We start from the raw sequence: 23,650 nt of genomic DNA on the forward strand, positions 1-23,650 counted from the left end.
GGCTTTCACAGGCTACGGAACTGCTTCAAACTAGAGAGCCTGTATAGGGAGAGAGTGGCCAACCGGACGATACGGCGGCCATTTTTCTGCCAAACTGCGGGCGGCACTTTCGAATGGCCAGTAGTGGAGTACACACTCACCGAATCAAAAGCACAAGACAATATGGCGAAATCATTCGCTAATGTCTTTGTTTATAAGAATAATGTGTTATAATAATTTTCACACAGCCAATTTACAGGTCTGTTTTCAAATTTAACTATGTATATAGCAAGTTGTTTTATATGTTGTAAAAAGCAAAAACGACTTACTTCGCATAGATAAGAGTACTTGGCTGGTTTCCACAAGGCTCCTGTTTGATTTATGTCAGCCCTGTTGACTGCGACTGCCCACTGATTTCGTCTTTCGTCATTGCGTGGAAATGCTAACATGCGAAACCCACCTTCGCCTTTATTGGAACAACCAAATGCAGCACAACCTGGCATCGTTTACGAACGTCTGCAGAACTAATTACAGATGCCAAAAACAATACTGTACAATTACTAACGTGTTTACTTCAAACATATAGGTCTACCGACTTCATCACAAAACGCTTCATTATTTCAATTCGTATTTAAGATCGCAAACGCTAATTACGTACTAAAAACGATATACAACTAAATCGAGCATGGGTGCACAACGCATAACAAGTTTCTCAATAATTCATATACCTTTTAATCGTTTCCAAAAGTCCTCTGAACTTCAATTCAACTCAAAAGCACGGCGAACATACGACGTTTTGCGCCATTTTTCTGCCAAAGCTAATCAGCCAATCACGGGCAACTTCACCTATGGCCACTCTCTCCCTATACAGGCTCTCTAATTCAAACCAGTGTTCGGCCTTGAGATAATAACAGCAACAGCGCTTCACACCCGCTACTTGGTGGCGCTTTACCGTCCCGTGACGTAACATTTCGTCAGAGTCCGGTGAAAGGCGGCATTAAATGGGGAAAACAAAAATATGTCTAGGCTGGCTGACGTATAATTTGTCAGAAGTCGTCTTTAGGAAAACGGAACCGAGAAGCAAAAAGAAAGTAGCGGAGGACTGGTAGCGGGAAGGGAGGTGTGTGAGAGAGAGAGAGACGAGAGGTTAATGCGATCAGGCGGCAGCATGAGGTGGCGGCCCTCCGCTGGTCACCTGCCGGGGGCAGCGGCGGCGGCGGCGGCGGGAGCAGAGTGTCCCCGCGGCAGCCAATGGGAGGCGGCGGCGGGTGGCGCGAGCCGCCGCGGGCCGGCTCTGCACACGCAGCCCCGCAGTCTGGTCCGCGCGCTGCTCCACCGCGCACCTTCTCCCGCCACCTGCAGCTGCGCTGGCGCCGCGACCACCGCTGTTGCTGCACCTGCAGGCACGCGTCACGCCGCCAGCTGTGCTGTCTGCACCTGACGAGTCCGCTAGCGCTCTGCAACTGACGTGTCACGCCTCGGAAACGTCGCTTGAGGACTTTTGACAGTGGTACCGGTTTATTTTATTCAGTCCAAATTCGCACATCGCGTTTCTTCGAATCCGCGTAGGTTACCGTGATAGACACGACATTCTCGTACAACTTTTGATAGTTCGGACATTTAGTATTTCGTCCCTTTTTTACAATTTTGCAGAGGTCTGTGCACTCCTTTCAGTCGAAGTAATGTAAAATGTGGCGATTTAATTGAGGTAATTGCTCTATAAGACCAACTAACAGTGAAGTGCTTTGGTTGTAAATATCTGTATCTGAAAGGAAACAACGGATAAGGACTGTCATAGTGGAAGTTTCTGGGTGATTGAGAGTGAGGAAAGAGATCATATCAGTAGTGTTATATAAACTGGCTTCAGTGAGGATTATTTATACATCGTATATATTTAGTCTTACGTCGAACTTTTTCAGCATCTTGTCACAAGCCGACGTAAGTGGAAAAGACTGTGCTTACAGATACTAGGTCGTTTAACACTCTTGTTTCTGTGCTTCATATACCAAGCTGGTGCATTTGTTAGATAGAATAACGCTGAGCGGATGAAAATCAGCGTCGCAATTTTATTATTGCCAATTATGTGTGCACACTTGCTGAAGACGTAGTGGAAGCTGCACCCGATCAGTGTGTAGCTATTAACTCAGGTCTCAGTATCAGTCCCTGAGGAACACCATATTTACATTCTAAGCCCGCTGCTGGAGACCTACCGTCATACGACAAGAATTCCCAATCAACTGGGGACACTGCAGAAGTAGCGCAACCGCAACTTTTATTTAATAACTGAGGCCCCGGCATCAGTCCTGTGGAACACTATATTTGCTCTTTCTCATCCGGTCATTACAAAACTGGTTTCATGTATTGGCTCTTTTCAGTTGGTTGTGGACACTGACTGCAAAATTGGTGACATTATTGTAATAATAATATTTAATCAACAGCTCTGGCCGTAGCGTCCATCCCGACAGGACATCGCAATTGCCCTCCCACGCAGCCAGTATAAAATTGGTGTCGTGCTATCGACTGTTGTCAGTCCACTGTCGACAGTAACTACACGACTGGTGATACTGCCCTATTACTAATGTTCAATCAACAACTGAGGGCCCAACATTGATCCCCGTGGAACACCACAGTTATTCGGTCACTTGACGCCACCCGGCGTGGCCCGCCAGCGTCGACGTACAGACCAAGTGATAACCGTGTGATGCTCGTGTCCAGCACCGCCTGAGGCCATGGCGCAGAGAGCATCACTGCTGGTGTTGACACCGCTGCTGGTGGTGGTGGTGGCGCTGTCCCTCGTGTCGCGACTGCCCGCCGCCCACGCACGCCAGCCGTCGCCCCTGGAGCGCTTCATGCACGCGCGCTTCCCGTCCACGACGGAGTCGCCGCTGCAGCGCGACTGGCCCGGTGACGATTACGACTCGGACAGCTTCGACGACGACGACATCGACGACTACCAGGACAGCACCAGCAGCACGGCGCCGCCGCCGCCGCCGCCGTCGCCCCCCAGACAGCACGCTCCCTCGGTGAGTACAGCCGCTAAACACTGTAATTAACGCCTCGTTCCGGGAGCGCCCGCCCCGCTATTTATTGGACACAGAGACGGTAAATCGCTTCTCCGTCTCTCCATAAACACAGGGCGTGCCTCCACGACGAGAGGCGTCACGTAAAAACAGTTTACTCTGTGGCTACTGCCTGGGTGCGATGGATTACACATTGTCCTGTAAAGGGACCGACGACGTATTTCAGACAGTCCTGACTGAAGGCACATGCGGGCTGTCTCGTCTTACAGTGATAAAATGACAGAACTGGGGATTCTCTCACATTAAAGATAGCAATCTAATGACATACGCATTGTCAATTTTGCTCGAATAATCATCAAATCGATCCTAAAACACAGTCTTGAGTTAACGACACAGATCTCAGCACGAGTCCCCATGGAACGCCATACTTGCTGTCCCAGGCCATTGCTTGAAAACCCTTCTCGTATCACAATTGCCTGTCCATTGTGGACGCTGCACAACTAGTGGAAGAAGCGTAACTGCAACAGCGAATTAATAACTTAGAGCTCAGTATTAGTCCCTATGGAACACTGCATTTTTCTCTTTCTCAGACTCTCGCAATAAAATTAGTAACATATAAATTGTTGCCTGTCGAAATCCGACTTTGGGTACTTTACAATCGATACTAATTTGTAAATATTACTGTATGTCTCAAAAATGTAACTTTCAGTCTGCAGCGGAAAGTGCACTGTTTTGAAACCCCCAGACGGATTAAAACTGTATTTCGGATTATGCCTAAAACCGGGAAAGCTGTCTTTCGTGGATAATGGTTTTAATGATAAGAGCTACCTGGACATGACTCGCGACTTGCCTTCATAGCTTCACTTCTGCAACTACTTCTCTACGAGTTTTCTAACTTTACAGAAGCTCTCTTGCATACCCTGCCGGCTAAAAACTTCTACATGTCATTTTTACGTGATGTCATATCAATCATCTAATACTCATTATTAATTATTACCCCTTTTTGTCGCCTGTCGTCGTCCATTTGCGCACATGCAAGCATACACTCCAAATGAACATTAACAATGATTAAGAACTTCCAGTACGCTGGAATAATCGCAGGTCAGAAACTATTGTTTATAAGTACAACGAAAAACCAGCCAGAGTTGCAGATTTCACTTTTTTTTAATTTACATGATGTCTCGTCTCGAGCTGGTTTCCATTTTCAGATCATCCAGATAGTCAAAATGGTATACCCAAAAGTAGAAGAACCATGTCAAAAATATGTACGTATTATGAAGTGTATATGTCGCTCTAATTTTTCATTTGCACTTCGTAATTCGTATATATTTTTGACATGGTTCTTTTATTTTTGGATATATCATTTTGCCTATCTGGATGATTAGAAAATGGGTCCCAACCCAAAACTAATTATCAGGTAAATAAAAAGTGGGATTTGCAACATTGGCTGGTTTTCTGTTGTGCTCATTGACAATAATTACATTGCATTTGCTTTGAGGTACACGGTTCTGTTGCTAACCTTAACATGAAAGATCGCTGCAGAAACTTATCACCAGAATAATGCAATGTAGGTTTAAAACTCCATCAGAAACTTTCTGTTTCCACTGATATAACTAACAAATCCACATGGCTAGAAAATGAGCTGCGTAGTTAATTTCTAGATAACAAAGACAGTGAACTTACCATACTTATAGGTGACAAATAACATTGAGTAACTATTGAAAAAACACATATATTTAAAAGACATAGGAATTGAAGACTAGCATACGACGTCCTGTTGAAGACAAGATCGCCAAAGACGAACCAAAGCACGAATTGAAGAAAGATTGGGGATGAAATCCGTCGCGTCTTTTGTAAAGGTAGTATGCCGGTATTTGGCTTAATAGATTTGCCCGCAATGTGGGTCTACACTGAGCTGATAAAAGTCATTGTATATCTCCTTAATATCGTGTTGGAGCCGGCCACTGTGGCCGAGCGGCTCTAGGCGCTTCAGTCTGGAACCACGCGACCGCTACAGTCGCAGATTCGAATCATGCCTCGGTGATGGATATGTGTGATGTCCTTAAGTTAGTTAGGTTTAAGTAGTTCTAAGTTCTAGGGGACTGATGACCTCAGATGTTGAGTCCCATAGTGCTCAGCGCCATTTGAACCATATTGTGTTGGACCTTCTTTTTGCGCCTCGTGATGACTGGGTGTTGTGTGATGTCCTTAGGTTAGTTAGGTTTAAGTAGTTCTAAGTTCTAGGGGACTGATGACCTCAGATGTTAAGTCCCATAGTGCTCAGAGCCATTTGAACCATTTTGAACCTTCTTTTTGCCGGCGTAGTGTAGCAACTCGACATGGCGTAGACTCCAAAAGTCGTTGGAAGTCCCCTGCAGAAACAGTGAGCCATGCTGCCAGTATGGCCATCCATCATTGTGAAAGTGTCGCCGGTGCATGATTTTGTGCTCGAACCAACCTAACGATTATGTACCATAAATTTTGAATGGGAATCATGCGGGCGATCTGGGTGGCCAAATCATTCGGTCGAAAGGTCCAGAACGTTCTTTAAACCAATCGCGAACAATTGTGGCTCGGTGACAGGGCACATTTTCGTGTATAAAGGTTCCATCGTTCTTTGGGAACATGAATCCATGAATGGCTGCAAATGATCTACAAGTAGCCGACATAACTATTTCCAGTAAATGATCGGTTTAGTTGGGCCAGAGGACCAAATCCATCCAATGTAAGGACTGCCCAGACCATTCTGGAGGCACCACCAGCTTGCAAAGTGCCTTGTTGGCAAGCTGAGTCATTGCTTCGTGGGGTCTGCGCCACGCTCGAATATTACCATTAGCCCTTACCAAGTAAAATCGAGACTCATCTGAACAGGCCACGGTTTTCCTGTCGTGTGGAGTCCAACCGACATCGTCACGAGCCCAGGAGAGGAGCTGCAGGCAATGTCACGCTCTTAGCAAAGACACTCGCGTCGGTCGTCTGTTGCCATATCCCACTGACGCCAAATTTCCCCGCACTGTGCTAATGAATACAGTCGTCGTACGTCCCACATTTATTTATGCGGTTATTTCAAGCAGTGTTGCTGGTCTGTTAGCACTGACGACTCTACACGAATGCTGCTGCTCTAGATCGTTAAACGAAGGCCTGAAATTTGGTATTCTCGGGACATTGTTGACGCTGTGGATCTGGGAATATTGAATTCCCTAACGATTTCCTTAATGGAATGTCCCATACGTCCAGCTCCACCCACCATTCTCTGTTCAAAGTCTGTTGATACACGTCATGCTGCCATAATCACTTTAGAAATTTTTTCACATGAATCACTGGAGCAAAAACTTCAGCTCCACGATGCACTGCCCTTTTATACCTCGTGTACGCGGTGCTACCGCCATCGGTGTATGTGCATATGGCTTTCCCATGACTTTTGTCACCTCATAGAATACAAGTGTCTCAATCACTGTGCTCTCTTGCTTGGTAAATTAGTTGACAAAGTAAACTTTAATGTTACTGTAAAAGTATTCGGTATATGAATACATGGCTGTGTGTGTGTGTGTGTGTGTGTGTGTGTGTGTGTGTGTGTGTGTATGGGAAGGATGGTGCTCCCCGGCAGACGTAGTATAATATTATAAGCATAGTGATACGAGTTCAGTATACTGCATGCTGTCGTCATATTGACATTAATTGTTGAGAACTGCAGTTCAGAATAGCACATGCCTTCGCCTGCAGTTTGCTCTACGAATCGTGTTGGTTGCTTCACGTATTACTTGACATTGACCTATAACTGCGAAAATCGACAGTCGTTGTGAGGAAATAAATTCTAATGTTTGCTCCGTAGAAACCGTGGGTTCAACCCGTAACGAGTTGATAGTTGCTGTGGAGTTACATCATTGCTACACTCCAGAATACCAGGACAGATCTCTTACTTTCAAGAGACACTGCTTTAATTGTAAATTGAAAGTTTCCGCCATGAACAATCTGTTAAGAAAACTCCAGAATGAGATTCTCACTCTGCAGCGGAGTGTGCGCTGATATGAAACTTCCTGCGAGATTAAAACTGTGTGCGGACCGAGACTCGAATTCGGGACCTTTGCCTTTCGCGGACAAGTGCTCTACCAACTAAGCTACCCAAGTACGACTCACGCCGCGTCCTCACAGCTTTACTTCTGCCAGTATCTCGTCTCCCACCTTCCAGACTTAACAGAAGCTGTCCTGCGAACCTTGCAGAACTAGCACTCCTGAAAGAAGGGATATTGCGGAGACATGGCTTAGCCACAGCCTGGGGGATGTTTCCAGAATGGGATTTTCACTCTGCAGCGGAGAGTGCGCTGATATGAAACTTCCTGGCAGATTAAAACTGTGTAGAGCACTTACCCGCGAAAGGCAAAGGTCCCGAGTTCGAGTCTCGGACCGGCACACAGTTTTGATTTGCCAGGAAGTTTCATATCAGCGAACACTCCGCTGCAGAGTGAAAATCTCGTTCTGGAAACATCCCCCAGGCTGTGGCTAAACCATGTCTCCGCAATATCCTTTCTTCCAGGAGTGTTAGTTCTGCAGGTTCGCAGAAGAGCTTCTATGAAGTTTGGAAAGTAGGAGATGAGGTACTGGCGGAATTAAAGCTGTGAGGACGGGCCGTTAGTCGTCTTTGGGTAGCTCAGTTGGTAGAGCACTTGCCCGTGAAAGGCAAAGGTTCCGAGTTTGAGTCTCGGTCCGGCACACAGTTTTAATCTGTTAAGAAAACTGACCGGATCACAGAGGTGCAGTCAACCTGAAACCATCCGAACCTCTGCACTTGCATTAGCCTATTCTGGAGCAGAGTACGCATGTCCTGTTTGCTATAGTTCATAGCATGCCAGACAGGTAGACGTAGCTCTCAACGATACCTGCTGAATTATAACAGGTTGTTTGAAATCTACTCCTATCGAATGGATTTACCACCTTGCAGAAATAGCACCATCTCCCATTCGACGAGAAATTGCGGCGAATAAGGAACGACAGGAGGTGGAACAAGAACAAAGCCATCTCCTGTATTGGCATTAACCACATTCGCAGCAACTGAAGTCAAAGAATAGTTTCCTTAGAAAATCAAAGGTGCTTACTAACACTGTTGAAAATGCCTGGGTGCAGCTTTGGAGGGATAAGACATCCCTTCCCTCTGGTTGGAAAAGAGTTTCTGGAACTCTGCTTCCAGGACATGACGAGGAATGGATGACTTGGATATCTGAGAACAGAGATCAGGAGTGGGTAGCTAAAGGTTTAATCTGGCAAGATGGGGCTACAGTACAGAAAACAATATTAATTGTGATTGTGGGTACGTCCAGAATGTCCAGCACATGCTCCAGTGTCGACTGTGTCCAGCCTCCTGTGTTGCAGAAGACCTTCATCAAACGACTGAAAATGGACAGGAAGTGGCCAAATTTTAGTCCAAGACTATATGACATGTTAACTGTGCACCTGTGTATGTTTCTGACACGAGATGATCATCATCATCATTTAAGACTGATTATGCCTTTCAGCGTTCAGTCTGGAGCATAATCCCCCTTATAAAATTCCTCCATGGTCCCCTATTCAGTGCTAACATTGGTGCCTCTTCTGATGTTAAGCCTATTAGTTCAAAATCAGGTACCTTATCCTTGGTATATCCCGACTCCTCCTACCCTCTACTGCTGAACCCATGAGTCTCATGGGTAACCTTGCTTCTCCCAGGCGTGTAACATGACCCCACCATCTAAGCCTGTTCGCCCTGACTGCTACATCTATAGAGTTCATTCCCAGTTTTTCTTTGATTTCCTCATTGTGGACACCCTCCTGCCATTGTTACCATCTACTAGTACCTGCAACCATCATGGCTACTTTCATATCCGTAACCTCAACCTTATTGATAAGGTAACCTGAATCCACCCAGCTTTCGCTCCCATACAACAAAGTTGGTCGAAAGATTGAACGGTGCACAGATAACTTAGTCTTGGTACTGACTTCCTTCTTGCAGAAGAGAGTAGATCGTAGCTGAGCGCTCAGTGCATTAGCTTTGCTACACCTCGCTTCCAGTTCTTTCACTATGTTGCCATCCTGTGAGAATATGCATCCTAAGTACTTGAAACCGTCCACCTGTTCTAACTTTGTTCCTATTATTTGGTACTCAATCCGTTTATATCTCTTTCCCACTGACATCACTTTCATTTCGGAGATGCTAATCTTCATACCATAGTCCTTACATTTCTGATCTAGCTCTGAAATATTACTTTGCAAACTTTCAGTCGAATCTGCCATCACAACTAAGTCATCCGCATATGCGAGACTGCTTATTTTGTGTTCACATATCTTAATCGCACCCAGCCAGTCTATTGGTTCAAATGGTTCAAATGGCTCTGAGCACTATGGGACTTAACATCTGTGGTCATCAGTCCCCTAGAACTTAGAACTACTTAAACCTAACTAACCTAAGGACATCACACACATCCATGCTCGAGGCAGGATTCGAACCTGCGACCGTAGCAGTCGCGCGGTTCCGGACTGAGCGCCTAGAACCGCTAGACCACCGCGGCCGGGCCAGTCTATTGTTTTCAACATATGATCCATAAATAATATGAACAACAGTGGAGACAGGTTGCAGCCTTGCCTTACCCCTGAAGCTACGCTGAACCATGAACTCAATTTACCGTCAGTTCTAACTGCTGCCTGACTATCTATGTAAAGACCTTCAATTGCTTGAAAAGTTTGCCTCCTATTCCATAATCTCGTAGAACAGACAATAACTTCCTCCTATGAACCCGGTCATATGCCTTTTCTAGATCTATAAAGCATAGATACAGTTCCCTGTTCCACTTGTAACACTTCTCCATTATTTGCCGTAAGCTAAAGATCTGGTCCTGACAACCTCTAAGAGGCGTAAAGCCACACTGATTTTCATCCAATTTGTCCTTAACTAATACTAGCAGTTTCCTTTCAACAATACCTGAGAAGATTTTACCCACAACGTTGATTAAAGAGATACATCTGTAGTTGTTACAATCTTTTCTGTTTCCATGTGTAAAGATTGGTGTGATTACTGCTTTCGTCCAGTCTGATGGAACCTGTCCCGACCCCCACGCGATTTCTATTATCCTGTGTAGCCATTTAAAACCTGACATTCCACTGTATTTGATGAGTTCCGACTTGGTTTCATCCACCCCAGCCGCTTTATTGACACGAGAATTAAAAAAAAAAAAAAAAAAAAAAAATCACTGTCGATCCAAAAACTAATGAAGTCTTTTGTACGTGAAGAAGGATGTAGCTACACCGTAGTGACGAAAATTTGATGACAAGTATTTCTCGCTGTATCGACGGTAGCTTTGCCTCCCGCATACAGCGCGCCGCCCACGTCTCAGCTGAAGACTCAGCTCACAGACGCGCCCCGAGTCACGCAGGCTGCGGGGCCCACCGTCTTCCTATGGATGTCACTCTTCAGAGTGTGTTCAAAACTACGAGGGTCGGTCCGAAAGGAATTCCCCTTATTCTATTCATGGAAACTACAGGCGATGCATAAATCAGAACAGCCCAGCTAAGTAGAACAATATTTCAGCTGTTGTCGTTGTTGTGGTCTTCAGTCCTGAGACTGGTTTGATGCAGCTCTCCATGCTACTCTATCCTGTGCAAGCTGCTTCATCTCCCAGTACGTACTGCGACCTACATCCTTCTGAATCTGCTTAGTGTATTCATCTCTTGGTCTCCCTCTACGATTTTTACCCTCCACGCTGCCTCCAATACTAAATTGGTGATCCCTTGATATTTCAGAACATGTCCTACCAACCGATCCCTTCTTCTAGTCGTGCCACAAACTCCTCTTCTCCCCAATTCTATTCAATACCTCCTCATTAGTTATGTGATCTACCCATCTAATCTTCAGCATTCTTCTGTAGCACCACATTTCGAAAGCTTCTATTCTCTTCTTGTCCAAACTATTTATCGTCCATGTTTCACTTCCGTACATGGCTACACTCCATACAAATACTTTTAGAAACGACTTCCTGACACTTAAATCTACACTCGGTGTTAACAAATTTCTCTTCTTCAGAAACGCTTTCCTTGCCATTGCCAGTCTACATTTTATATCCTCTCTACTTCGACCATCATCAGTTATTTTGCTCCCCAAAAAGCAAAACTCCTTTACTACTTTAAGTGTCTCATTTCCTAATCTAATTCCCTTACCATCACCCGAGTTAACTCGACTACATTCCATTATCCTCGTTTTCCTTTTGTTGAGGTTCATCTTATATCCTCCTTTCAAGAAACTGTCCATTCCGTTCAGCTGCTCTTCCAGGTCCTTTGCTGTCTCTGACAGAATTACAATGTCATCGGCGAACCTTGAAGTTTTTATTTCTTCTCCATGGATTTTAATACCTTCTCCGAATTTTTCTTTTGTTTTCTTTACTGCTTGCCCAATATACAGATTGAATAACATCGGGAAGAGGCTACTACCCTGCCTCACCCCCTTTGCAACCACTGCTTCTCATTCATGTCCCTCGACTTTTATAACTGACATCTGGTTTCTGTACAAATTGTAAATAGCCTTTCGTTCCCTGTATTTTACCCCTGCCACCTTTAGAATTTGAAAGAGAGTATTCCAGTCAACGTTGTCGAAAGCTTTCTCTAAGTCTACAGATGGTGGAAACGTAGGTTTGCCTTTTCTTAATCTAGCTTCTAAGGTAAGCCATAGGGTCAGTACTGCCTCACGTGTTCCAACGTTTCTACCGAATCCAAACTGATCTTCCCCGAGGTCGACTTCTACCGGTTTTTCCATTCGTCTGTAAGGAATTCGCGTTAATATTTTGCAGCCGTGAGTTATTAAACTGATAGTTCGGTAATTTTCACATCTGTCAACACCTGCTTTCTTTGAGATTGGAATTATTACATTCTTCTTGAAGTCTGAGGGTATTTCGCCTGTCTCATACATTTTGCTCACCAGATGGTAGAGTTTTGTCAGGACCGGCTCTCCCAACGCTGTCAGTAGGTCTAATGGAATGTTGTCTACTCCCGGGGCCTTGTTTCGACTTCGGTCTTTCAGTGCTCTGTCAAACTCTTCACGCAGTATCATATCTCCCATTTCATCTTCATCTACATCCTCTTCCATTTCCATAATATTGCCCTCAAGTATATCGCCCTCGTAAAGACCCTCTATATACTCCTTCCACCTTTCTGCTTTCCCTTCTTTGCTTAGAACTGGGTTTCCATCTGAGCCCTTGATATTCATATAAGTGGTTCTCTTTTCTCCAAAGGTCTCTTTAGTTTTCCTGTAGGCAGTATCTATCTTACCCCTAGTGAGATAAGCCTCTACATCCTTACATTTGTCCTCTAGCCATCACTGCTTAGCCTAAGGAGTGTTATTTCTACACATATTCACCACCAGGCGTTATGCACTTTTGCCAACGATGAACCAGAGCCCGTATGCCACGCTTGTAAATATCGGAAGCAGCTTTGGCTAACCACTTCCTTACAGGTTTCACGACAGCAACAGAGTCTCGAAAATGTTCGCCACGTAGTCCATCTTTCAGAGGCCGAAATAGACGGAAGTCTGAACGTACTAAATCGGGACTGTACAGTGGATGTGGCGAGACAGTCCAGTCGAATTTTGCAATGAGTGGCGTGGTCACAGAACTGGTGTCGGACCTGGCGTTACCATGTTGCAGGTGAAAGTTGATCTTCTTCTTTGACCTTACTCTGGAAATTCAGGCTTTCCGCTCAATCAGTGTCGTCTTGTAGCGTGCTGAATTGACAGTTTACCCAGGCTCCAGAACATCCGAACGAACCACACCCTGGCTCTCCCAGAAGACTGTGCACATCACTTTGCCTGCAAATGACTCTATCTTGAATTTCTTCTTTGACGGAGAATTCGCATGTCGCCATTCCAGGGATTGTCTTTTGGATTCCGGCGCATGCTGCTGTCGCCACGTCCCATCTCGGGTGACGATGCTCATTTTATGAGATTTTTGTTCTTCTGTGAGCATCTGTGGGACCCATCTCGCATAGATGTGTGTGTATGTGTGTGTGTGTGTGTGTGTGTGTGTGTGTGTGTGCGTGCGTGTGTGTGTGTGTGTGTAATTGTTGGCTTTTCTTAGATTAGTGGCATATATGAGTATCTCAATCATTTCGTTGTCTTATTGCTCTATACTATTTTTAGTTCCAAAAATCGAAAAGTTTACAGTAGCTAAATTTATATTCTGTCTTGACGAAAGACTTTACGCTGACTTGATTATGGCTACTCAGTGAACGCTGAAGTACGCTGAAACATTTTTTGGATTGTGTATCACTCGGGCAGGAAAATAAATCTACTCTGGCCTAGCACAGCTTAACGGAAAAGCACATGTTTGGTTTTGAACAAACGTTAGTTATCCTCTCATCCAATTGTTTCTGGGGCAGCTTATTAAGAAAACAATCGAAATACGGGTGTCGACAAATTTTATTAATCGAGATAGGGGTTTTGCCCTTAGCGTAGCTCGAAAACAGTCCTTGAAGCAATAAGACATCAAGGGCAACAATCTGCATGGTGGACGGCAGGCGCGAGGTGTCGATCACGAAACAGTTTGCGCGGACGATGTTGAAACTGTTGTGGAACGGCCTTTGCGAGATTTAAATGCCCGGCGGTGGTATCTGCCATATAAAAAGAGACAGACTGTCGCACACCGCTCGTTTGCCAGGAGACAGAGAGAGAGAGATAGAGTAGCCTCTCCTCTTGCGCCCACACTCCGATCTTCGGCGGCAAGAAACAAGTGAAGATTGTATTGAATTTTTTGGCCTATTTTTTTAAGAACAGATTCATCTCCGGACCAGCTTTCTTTTCCGTTATGATCCCATTTTTTAGTGTGCAATCGTGAAATAAAAAGCGCGTACTATGGTATTTATAAGAATAGTTACAAGCTCTTTTCACAATATTGGCCACCACTTCGCAGGGCTATGCCTTTTAACCGCGTAAGTAGAACGAATACATTTCTTTATCGTAATGTTACGTCTACAAGGGCAGAAGAGATTATTATTATAACAACAAATTTTAAAGCTTCTGTAGACACGCTTTGCATCTATTACTTTTTCGTGTACAACTTGTTACGGAATCAAGGATTAAATTCTGTTATTCTTTCGCTTTTCATTTCTACATCAACCTATACAACCTTGCCGTGCATAGCGGAGGGTTCTTCTGGCACCATTACCATCCCTCGCCCACCCCCACCGCCCAGTCCGTCCCCCACTCTTGATCCATTCGCGAATGGTGCACGGGATGAAGTACAGTCGGTAAGCCCACACACGAACTCCAATTTCTGCGGTATTTTCGTCGTGATTTTCGTCATGGTCATTTCGCGAGATGTGCATGAGAAGAAGTGCGGCTAATTTGTTACTCGACTGTTCTTGGAAAGTTCGCTCTCGGAATATCAACGGTAAATCTCTTCGTGAGGCTAAGGCCCCTGTCAAAGGGCAATAAGCAGCACCGTGGTTTAGTTCGACACCTCTCGGTAGAATTATCCCAGTGTCGTGCATTTAACCAGGCGACTCAGAGCGTATGTGTTACGGTCAGTGATCTCTATACAACCTGGGTGTAGAAGTCTGGGCTCTGAGTATAGAACCACAGCGTGGAAAGAAAGATTGTCGGTATGCCTCTGTGTGGGCTCTAATCTCTCTGATTTTATCCTCATGGTAGGAGGGAGCAATATACTGCTTGATTCCTCGGTGAAGGTATGTTCTCGAAACTTCTACAAGAGACCGTACCGAGCTAATGAGCGTCTCTCCTGCAGAGTCTTCCACTGGAGTTTATCTATCATCTCCGTAACGCTTTCGCGATCACTAAATGATCCTGTAACGAAGCGCACTGCTCTCCGTTGGATCTTCTCTATCTCTTCTATCAACCCTATCTGGTACGGATCCCACACCGGTTAGCAGCATTCAAGCAGTGGGCCAACAAGTATACTGTAACCTACTTCCTTTGTTTTCGGATTGCATTTCCTTAGGATTCTTCTAATGAATCTCAGTATGGAATCTGCTTTACCGACGATTAATTTTATATCGTCATTCCATTTTAAATCACTCCTAATGCCTACTCCCAGATAATTTATGGAAGTAACTGCTTCCAGTTGCTGACCTGCTATATTATAGCTAAATGATAAAGGATCTTTCTTTCTATGTATTCGCAGCACATTACACTTGTCTGCATTGAGAGTCAATTGCCATTCCCTGCACTATGCGTCAATTCGTTGCAGATCCTCCTGCATTTCAGTACAATTTTCCATTGTTACAACCTCTCGATGCACCACACTATCATCCGCAAAAAGCCTCAGTGAACTTCCGATGTTATCCACAAGGTCATTTATATATACTGTGAAAAGCAACGGTCCTATGACACTCCCCTGAGGCACACCTGAAATCACTCTTACTTCGGAAGACTTCTCTCCATTGAGAATGACATGCTGCGTTCCGTTATCTAGGAACTCTTCAATCCAATCGCACAATTGGTCTGATAGTCCATATGCTCTTACTTTGTTCATTAAACGACTGTGGGGAACTGTATCGAACGCCCGCGAAGTCAAGAAACATGGCATCTACCTGTGAACCCGTGTCTATGGCCCTCTGAGTCTCGTGGACGAATAGCGCGAGCTGGGTTTCACACGCTCGTCTTTTTCGGAACCCATGCTGATTCCTACAGAGTAGATTTCTAGTCTCCAGTAAAGTCATTATACTCGAACATAATACGTGTTCCAAAATTCTACATCTGATCGACTTTAGAGATATAGGTCTATAGTTCTGCGCATCTGTTCGACGTCCCTTTTTGAAAACGGGGATGACCTGTGTCCTTTTCCAATCCTTTGGAACGCTACGCTCTTCTAGAGACCTACGGTACACCGCTGCAAGAAGGGGGGCAAGTTAATTCGCGTACTCTGTGTAAAATCGAACTGATATCCCATCAGGTCTGCAGATTCATGTAGTTTGCATGGTCCGTCATGACAAATTTCCATCGGTCTGGACGTGACAAAAAATTGCAGGCTGATTTCTTGTGTTTAACTTTATGTCAACATGTGATGCAATGGGCTGATGTTGCTGCGGAATCGAAAAGTATTTTCTTTTCGTGTTCTAGTGACATTTCCTAACAGCCATGTTGTAGCTTGACAAGAAACGAAATGTGAGCACCTATGGCTGCCACGATCAGATAGCTGAAGTTCAACATCCAGGTGGTATAGAGATCACTGGTTTCGGCACATACAGCGCTCAGCGCTTCGTTCCTTGACCGAACAAATGAAAGTCAACTAATGTTGTGATCCGCTTCGCACGCATACCCTCTCGGGGTTTCTCTTGTGAACAAACAGCTTAAGGCTCGAGAAGCCCTCTCCTGTGACGGGACAACACCCGGCTGACGCATTCCGCATTCCATGAAAGCGGCCACTGTGTTGCCTAATGGAGGCCGCTACTCCAGAGGCCGCTGGAAGCCCGCTGAAGTTCTCGTTGGCCTAGATCTGGAGGGCCGCACTTCGGGAAGCAGCACTTGGCGTCCTAGCCGTCGCTAGCGTGTCGTTGCCAACACTTTCATATACGTAATTCGTTTGGGTCCCACTGGACCACACTATGTACACCATATGCTATTTCAGACTGTTGTTTTAGCTTTCCTTTGAGGCCATTTACTGTCACTCTCTTAGAATCGGCACTTTTCCGCTTACGTGGTTCTGGTGTACTTGAGGTTTCCTGCCAGGCCAACTGTACACTCGTAAATTTTCTGCTCGAAATTTTTTTCTGTGTGGTAATGGATGTGTAATAAATGGTGTCGTAGAAGGAGTTATGAATATTCTGGGCTACGACAGGAACGTCAACATGAAAGAAAAAGCTTCAAAATGGTTCAAATGGCTTTGAGCATTATGGGACTTAACATCTGTGGTCATCAGTCCCCTAGAACTTGGAACTACTTAAACCTAACTAACCTAAGGACATGACACACATCCATGCCCGAGGCAGGATTCGAACCTGCGACCGTAGCGGTCGGCCGATGAAGCTTCCTATGCACGTATGCTCTATTCCGAATAGTATCCGAGATGGAGCACATTTATTGATAAGGTATAGGAGTAGACATGAACTTTAAACCTCCCTCTGTGATTTCTCCCCAGTACAATCGACCGGCCACCAACGTCGCCAGACTTTACGCCGTTAGATTTTTGTTTATGGGGTTGGATGAAGTCTGATACGTAGGAACGAAAGCATATGCGGGGTGTTCTGTCTTGTCACGCCGGTCGGAGTGGCCGTGCGGTTCAAGGCGCTACAGTCTGGAACCGCGCGACCGCTACGGTCGCGGGTTCGAATCCTGCCTCGGGCATGGATGTGTGTGATGTCCTTAGGATAGTTAGGTTTAAGTAGTTCTAAGTTCTAGGGGACTGATGACCTCAGATGCTAAGTCCCATAGTGCTCAGTGCCATTTGAACCATTTTTTTGTCTTGTCACGTCGTGGCCGCTGCTGCCCTCATTAACCAACACAAAGAGTGCACAAATGCACTGACTTAGACGGTGGTATATTCGAACATCTATTGTGAACTTTTTACAACAGCTGTAACGTGACGTGTGCGGTAATGCTTAGAGGTTAATGTCTTACGAACATCTGTTTTTCAACTGACAATTTATAAAACCAAAGTTATAATGTTTACTAACTGTTGTACATGCGTGCATGTGTAAACCTAGCAACGTATTGAATAATACAGGAAGTAAAATAACAATGTAAATTAAATGTGTTCTATCTCGGAAACGATTCGGAATAGGGCATATGTCCATAAGAAGACTTCTTTCCTTCAAATGAGCGTTTGTATCATTGACCATCCCTTCTCGTCACCCTGTATGTATGTAGTGGCCTACATTGATTCTGCCTGTTCCCTTTGGTGTTTCTATCTTAAAAGAGGTATCCATTGGATACTTTCCACTTTCTTCTGTCCTGTATTTCTTTCTTAACGTAGTGACAACGTCAATCGTTTTTAATGCTATTTAGCGTCCCAGGTCTTCTTCGACGTCTCTCTTTCCTTCAGTTACTTTTAGTTACAGACAATTTCTTTGCAGCATGAAATGTCCTTGGGCATTAAAGTTGTGTGCAGGATTGGCTGTCGAACCCCGGACCTCTGCCTTCCATGAGCAGGTGGTCTACCAACTAAACTACCCAAGCACGGCTTACGTCCAAGTAGGGTGTGGCGATCGTCTACCGGATCCTTCGTGGGCCTCAACATTTCTCGCATCCTGTTACCTACCAATCACATGTGAGAGTATCACAAGCAATAGCTTACAGTGCAGCCATCCACCCATAGCAATTTCTTGCTAGAAATCGTCCAATAGCGTCTCAGAATGTGACCTCACTAGGCACCTAGCAAACCAAATAGGCAGTATACAAGGAGAAGACGTAACGAGAGTCCGTCAGTTAATCACCCTAAAGAGGACGGCTGCAACGTCCGTGAAAACATCAGAATTTTAAACGTTTTAGTGTTTTATGACGCTACCTAAAACCCATAATGATTTTATTCAAACCGACACAAGACTACGAACTTACATAAGTTAAAACCGATTAATTTCCGTGACATCTTCAGAATGATACAGCTTTGGTTGGCTGGTTTTGGTCGTTAGAGGGTATCTTCAGACCTGCGCTGATCTGTTAGAGTGCAACACGACGTAAATATAGCCTTAACCGGCTTCCTTAACCATTAAAACAGAGAGATATGCCTTGTTTACTTAAATTTCGATTAATGTCAGAAGTATATACCTTTCTATGGAGCTTATAAGAAATGGGCCATCTATTATTATGAGCAAGGATGCTGTTATAATTCGTTATCTACATAATTCGTCCAGGAACAAAGTCGTTTACACGATCGCTGCGCTAGCATTTCCATCTCTGTTGAGGTTCTGCCTCGTAGTAATTGGTTTCGGGAGCACAACCTTGTAGAAAATGGTTCCTTCGTCGATATACCTTGGCAGTCAATAAAAGCCGAGAGAGCAGTAAACGTCAGAATTATGGGTGCCTTTAGGTCTCTGCGTGACAGCTAGCTATTGTTCCGAAAGCTAATATGTGATAAATCTTTCGCGACTGTCACTGACGTTCGTTGCGTAAGATGTCACTCCTTACCTTCTGCTGACACCTTTGCATAGGAAATGTCTATATCTCGATCGGCAAGAATCTAAGATAACAACAAAAAATTGCTGCAGTCGGGAGTGAAAGTCGCGGGTCGTGTTTCCCGACTGTAGCGGCGGATAGATCGTGCGACTTAAGTTCGTGACCGGTTTGTCCGTTCCAAGCGCGCGGACGTCGACTGATTACACATCTGTGTCTTGAGAAGAATTCTGTGCTCGTATCGGAAAGAGCAAATACTGTAAATTGTAGATACGTTTCTGCAAACATAACAGTAATACTAAGTGACGTCATTAAGTTTTAATTATCACCTCGACAGAGGTGTGACCATGTCACTTTGTTCATTCTTCAGTGCGACGTATTTTTTCCAACTATGGGTTACTTAGCGGGTTCCTTGTTCTAGACGTCTAGATTTTCATAGTTCAAGAAACGTTCCAGTTCCAAAACCACCTCAACTCGTTCTGAAAGTGTCTCCGACGCAATGTACACTCCTGGAAATGGAAAAAAGAACACATTGACACCGGTGTGTCAGACCCACCATACTTGCTCCGGACACTGCGAGAGGGCTGTACAAGCAATGATCACACGCACGGCACAGCGGACACACCAGGAACCGCGGTGTTGGCCGTCGAATGGCGCTAGCTGCGCAGCATTTGTGCACCGCCGCCGTCAGTGTCAGCCAGTTTGCCGTGGCATACGGAGCTCCATCGCAGTCTTTAACACTGGTAGCATGTCGCGACAGCGTGGACGTGAACCGTATGTGCAGTTGACGGACTTTGAGCGAGGGCGTATAGTGGGCATGCGGGAGGCCGGGTGGACGTACCGCCGAATTGCTCAACACGTGGGGCGTGAGGTCTCCACAGTACATCGATGTTGTCGCCAGTGGTCGGCGGAAGGTGCACGTGCCCGTCGACCTGGGACCGGACCGCAGCGACGCACGGATGCACGCCAAGACCGTAGGATCCTACGCAGTGCCGTAGGGGACCGCACCGCCACTTCCCAGCAAATTAGGGACACTGTTGCTCCTGGGGTATCGGCGAGGACCATTCGCAACCGTCTCCATGAAGCTGGGCTACGGTCCCGCACACCGTTAGGCCGTCGTCCGCTCACGCCCCAACATCGTGCAGCCCGCCTCCAGTGGTGTCGCGACAGGCGTGAATGGAGGGACGAATGGAGACGTGTCGTCTTCAGCGATGAGAGTCGCTTCTGCCTTGGTGCCAATGATGGTCGTATGCGTGTTTGGCGCCGTGCAGGTGAGCGCCACAATCAGGACTGCATACGACCGAGGCACACAGGGCCAACACCCGGCATCATGGTGTGGGGAGCGATCTCCTACACTGGCCGTACACCACTGGTGATCGTCGAGGGGACACTGAATAGTGCACGGTACATCCAAACCGTCATCGAACCCATCGTTCTACCATTCCTAGACCGGCAAGGGAACTTGCTGTTCCAACAGGACAATGCACGTCCGCATGTATCCCGTGCCACCCAACGTGCTCTAGAAGGTGTAAGTCAACTACCCTGGCCAGCAAGATCTCCGGATCTGTCCCCCATTGAGCATGTTTGGGACTGGATGAAGCGTCGTCTCACGCGGTCTGCACGTCCAGCACGAACGCTGGTCCAACTGAGGCGCCAGGTGGAAATGGCATGGCAAGCCGTTCCACAGGACTACATCCAGCATCTCTACGATCGTCTCCATGGGAGAATAGCAGCCTGCATTGCTGCGAAAGGTGGATATACACTGTACTAGTGCCGACATTGTGCATGCTCTGTTGCCTGTGTCTATGTGCCTGTGGTTCTGTCAGTGTGATCATGTGATGTATCTGACCCCAGGAATGTGTCAATAAAGTTTCCCCTTCCTGGGACAATGAATTCACGGTGTTCTTATTTCAATTTCCAGGAGTGTATATTCATCCTATGGAGGACGTGCTATGTCAGAAGAATACATGGAGAGGGGGGGGGGGGGGGGCAAGTAGCATGTGCCACTGTGTCCTATGCAGAATCATGTGGAGGATCAGGGGTTGTTGTGGAGCAATAACGCTCCGTCTAAGTCTACATCTATACGCCGCAAGTCATTTTACGGTGTGTGTTTGAGGATACTTTGTGTAGCTGTGTCATTTCTCCATTTTCCTGATCCAGTCGCGAATGGTTCGCGGGAAAAACTGTTGCTGGCAAAGCAGCGCTGGGTAGCCGTGCGGTCTTAGGCGTCTTGCACGGTTGCGTGGCTGCCCCCATCGGAGGTTCGAGTCCTCTCTCGGGCATGGGTGTGTGTGATGTCCTTAGCATAAGTTACTTTAAGTTACATTAAGTAGTGCGTAAGCCTAGGGACCGATGACCTCAGCAGTTTGGTCCCATAGTTCTTACCACAAATTTCCAAAAAAATTTGTTGCCGGTGAGCACCTGTGTGGGCTCGAATCTCACTAATATTATCTTCCTGCTTTTTTTTTCTCGTGATGTACGTAGGATGATGCATTGTACTGGCTGACTTTTCCAGGGACGTACGCAGAACGCCTCCCCTCCAGCGTCCCCCCTGGAGCCTGAACATCTCCGTGACGCTTTCACACTAACTAAATGAACCTGCAACGAAACGTGCCGCTCTCCTTTGGATCTTCTCCGTTTACTCTATCGATTCATACTGGTTCAGATCCCAGACTGACGAGCATTATTCAAGTATTGGTCGAACGATTGTATGCTACTTCCTTTGTTAATGGACTACCTCCGCCTCTGCGGTAACAGGTGGCTAAAATCACTTGCCACAGCGAAGTGGAATTCGTCGGAGAACATCACTCTGGACCTACTGTTGCTGACCACCACCCAACATGCTACCTACACCAGCTAATTCTTTCTCGACGATGGAGTTTTTGAAGTGGCACGCATTTAACAGTCTTCTGATCACAGAAAACCAACGTGATTTAATGGCCGCGAAATGCTTCTGGCAGAGACACTTGTATTGGTATCGATTACAAGGCTTGCAGCGATCTGCCCAGGAGTGAGATGTCTGTTCTTTTTCTCCACTATGGCTTACGTATCGGTCCTCTCAGGGTGTGTTGTTCAGTCTACGACCACCAGCAAGCTTTCGTATAGCGTTTCCAGTTTCAACGGCCTTTTTTTGATCTCGAGATGACACTTTTGTACACATCAGTTACGTGGCCACAATAGTGACATTTCGACCGGCTTCGAGCTAACTGCTCGTCAACGATCGTAATCACTCAGACGACGTCTCGCAGACCTGTTGCCGTACCACAAGGAATGTCGCACTAATCTGTTCCACAACAACTTGCGTCAAACACCATACTGCACGAACTGCCGAATACATACAAAAGGCCGATTTCCTTTCCCATCCTTCCCTAATCCGATAGGACCGATGACGTAGCTGTTTGGTCCCCTCCTCCAAATCAACCAACTAACCAATAAATGTTGTAAAGATCTTCCAGTTGAACTGACACAGACAAATTTCTAAAAATCGTATCAAGTGAAGAGTTATTGACAAATGCTTGTAAAATTAATCTTTCTCAAACCGTTTGGAGTATTTTCCTCTAATTTTAATATAATGTTCCATGTTTCATAGACTGCAAAGGTTTAGCATAAGTAAAACATATTCAGTTCGTAAAATCGATTTATTATTCACTGCCAGTATGAATAATCTCTTCGTCATCGCCACTGTCTAAATGAAATGATCGTATGGAATTATTCACTGGTGTAGATCGTTCTGTTCGACGCCACCTTGACGACCTGCGCGTCTTCGTGGTGAAGACGAGATGAAATGTCTAGGATAATGCAAACACCCAGTCTCAGAGTGAAGAAAATTTTAAACCCGACCCTGAATCGATCGTCGGACCCGACAATACACAGACCACTAGATCGCGAGTTGAGGTCACTTCCGAAATTAGTAATTGTTTCAATATTTATGCTGGCTTTATGCCGGTAGCTACACAGAAATAGTATTCGCTCCAGTCATTTCGAAATGTAGTTTCAAAATTTGAAACAATTCGGAAGAGTGAAGATATATATTTTTTTGTTTGTTACCGTAAAATTTAATTTCCAATTAGATAGGTTCGTGGCATTATAATATCCGATGCAGGAAAACACAAAGGTCTAGAACAGTAATCGCGCTAAAATAAATAATGCAACCCATAGGTAAAATTAAAAATCGCCATTCCAGGAAACGCCTACTTCCTGTCAAATTTCAAGCCAGACACTCCGTCTGCTTCAAGCCAGACTATGCCTTGTTTGTATAAGATGCAAATCAGACTCTGTATTCTACATTATTTTGTTTATGTTTCTTTCCTTCTGTCAGTGATGTATCTGACGAATGAGGGGAACCAGCGCAACGGGTGCCTCTGCCTTATCACCGGCAGCTGATTGGAGGGAAGGGGAGAAAATGCCGTATGAAAATAGGGGGAGAGCAAGTGAATAACTTCAATTGCTTGGGAAGTGTAACAAAGGATGATATGTATTGCTCAACAGAATTTAGGAAAAGAATTGCAATGGCAAAAGAAGGATTAAAAAGGGAAACAGAAATTACTTTGTGGACCACTAAACAAATATCTGAGGA

At 45.5% G+C, this 23,650-nt stretch overlaps 1 protein-coding gene across 1 annotated transcript in view; it reads left to right on the forward strand.

Moving 5' to 3' along the window:
* The first annotated feature begins 1,323 nt into the window (after positions 1-1,323).
* The window catches only part of LOC124620265, a 647,135-nt gene continuing 624,808 nt past the window's right edge, over positions 1,324-23,650 (forward strand). Inside the window, exon 1 of the mRNA XM_047146933.1 lies at positions 1,324-3,002. Coding sequence (XP_047002889.1) covers positions 2,709-3,002 — 294 coding nt within the window. The 5' untranslated portion in view covers positions 1,324-2,708. The remainder of the gene's footprint in view (positions 3,003-23,650) is intronic.

Source organism: Schistocerca americana, chromosome 6 (genome assembly GCF_021461395.2).
Source record: "Schistocerca americana isolate TAMUIC-IGC-003095 chromosome 6, iqSchAmer2.1, whole genome shotgun sequence".
In the NCBI taxonomy this organism is placed as follows: Eukaryota; Metazoa; Arthropoda; class Insecta; order Orthoptera; family Acrididae; genus Schistocerca; species Schistocerca americana.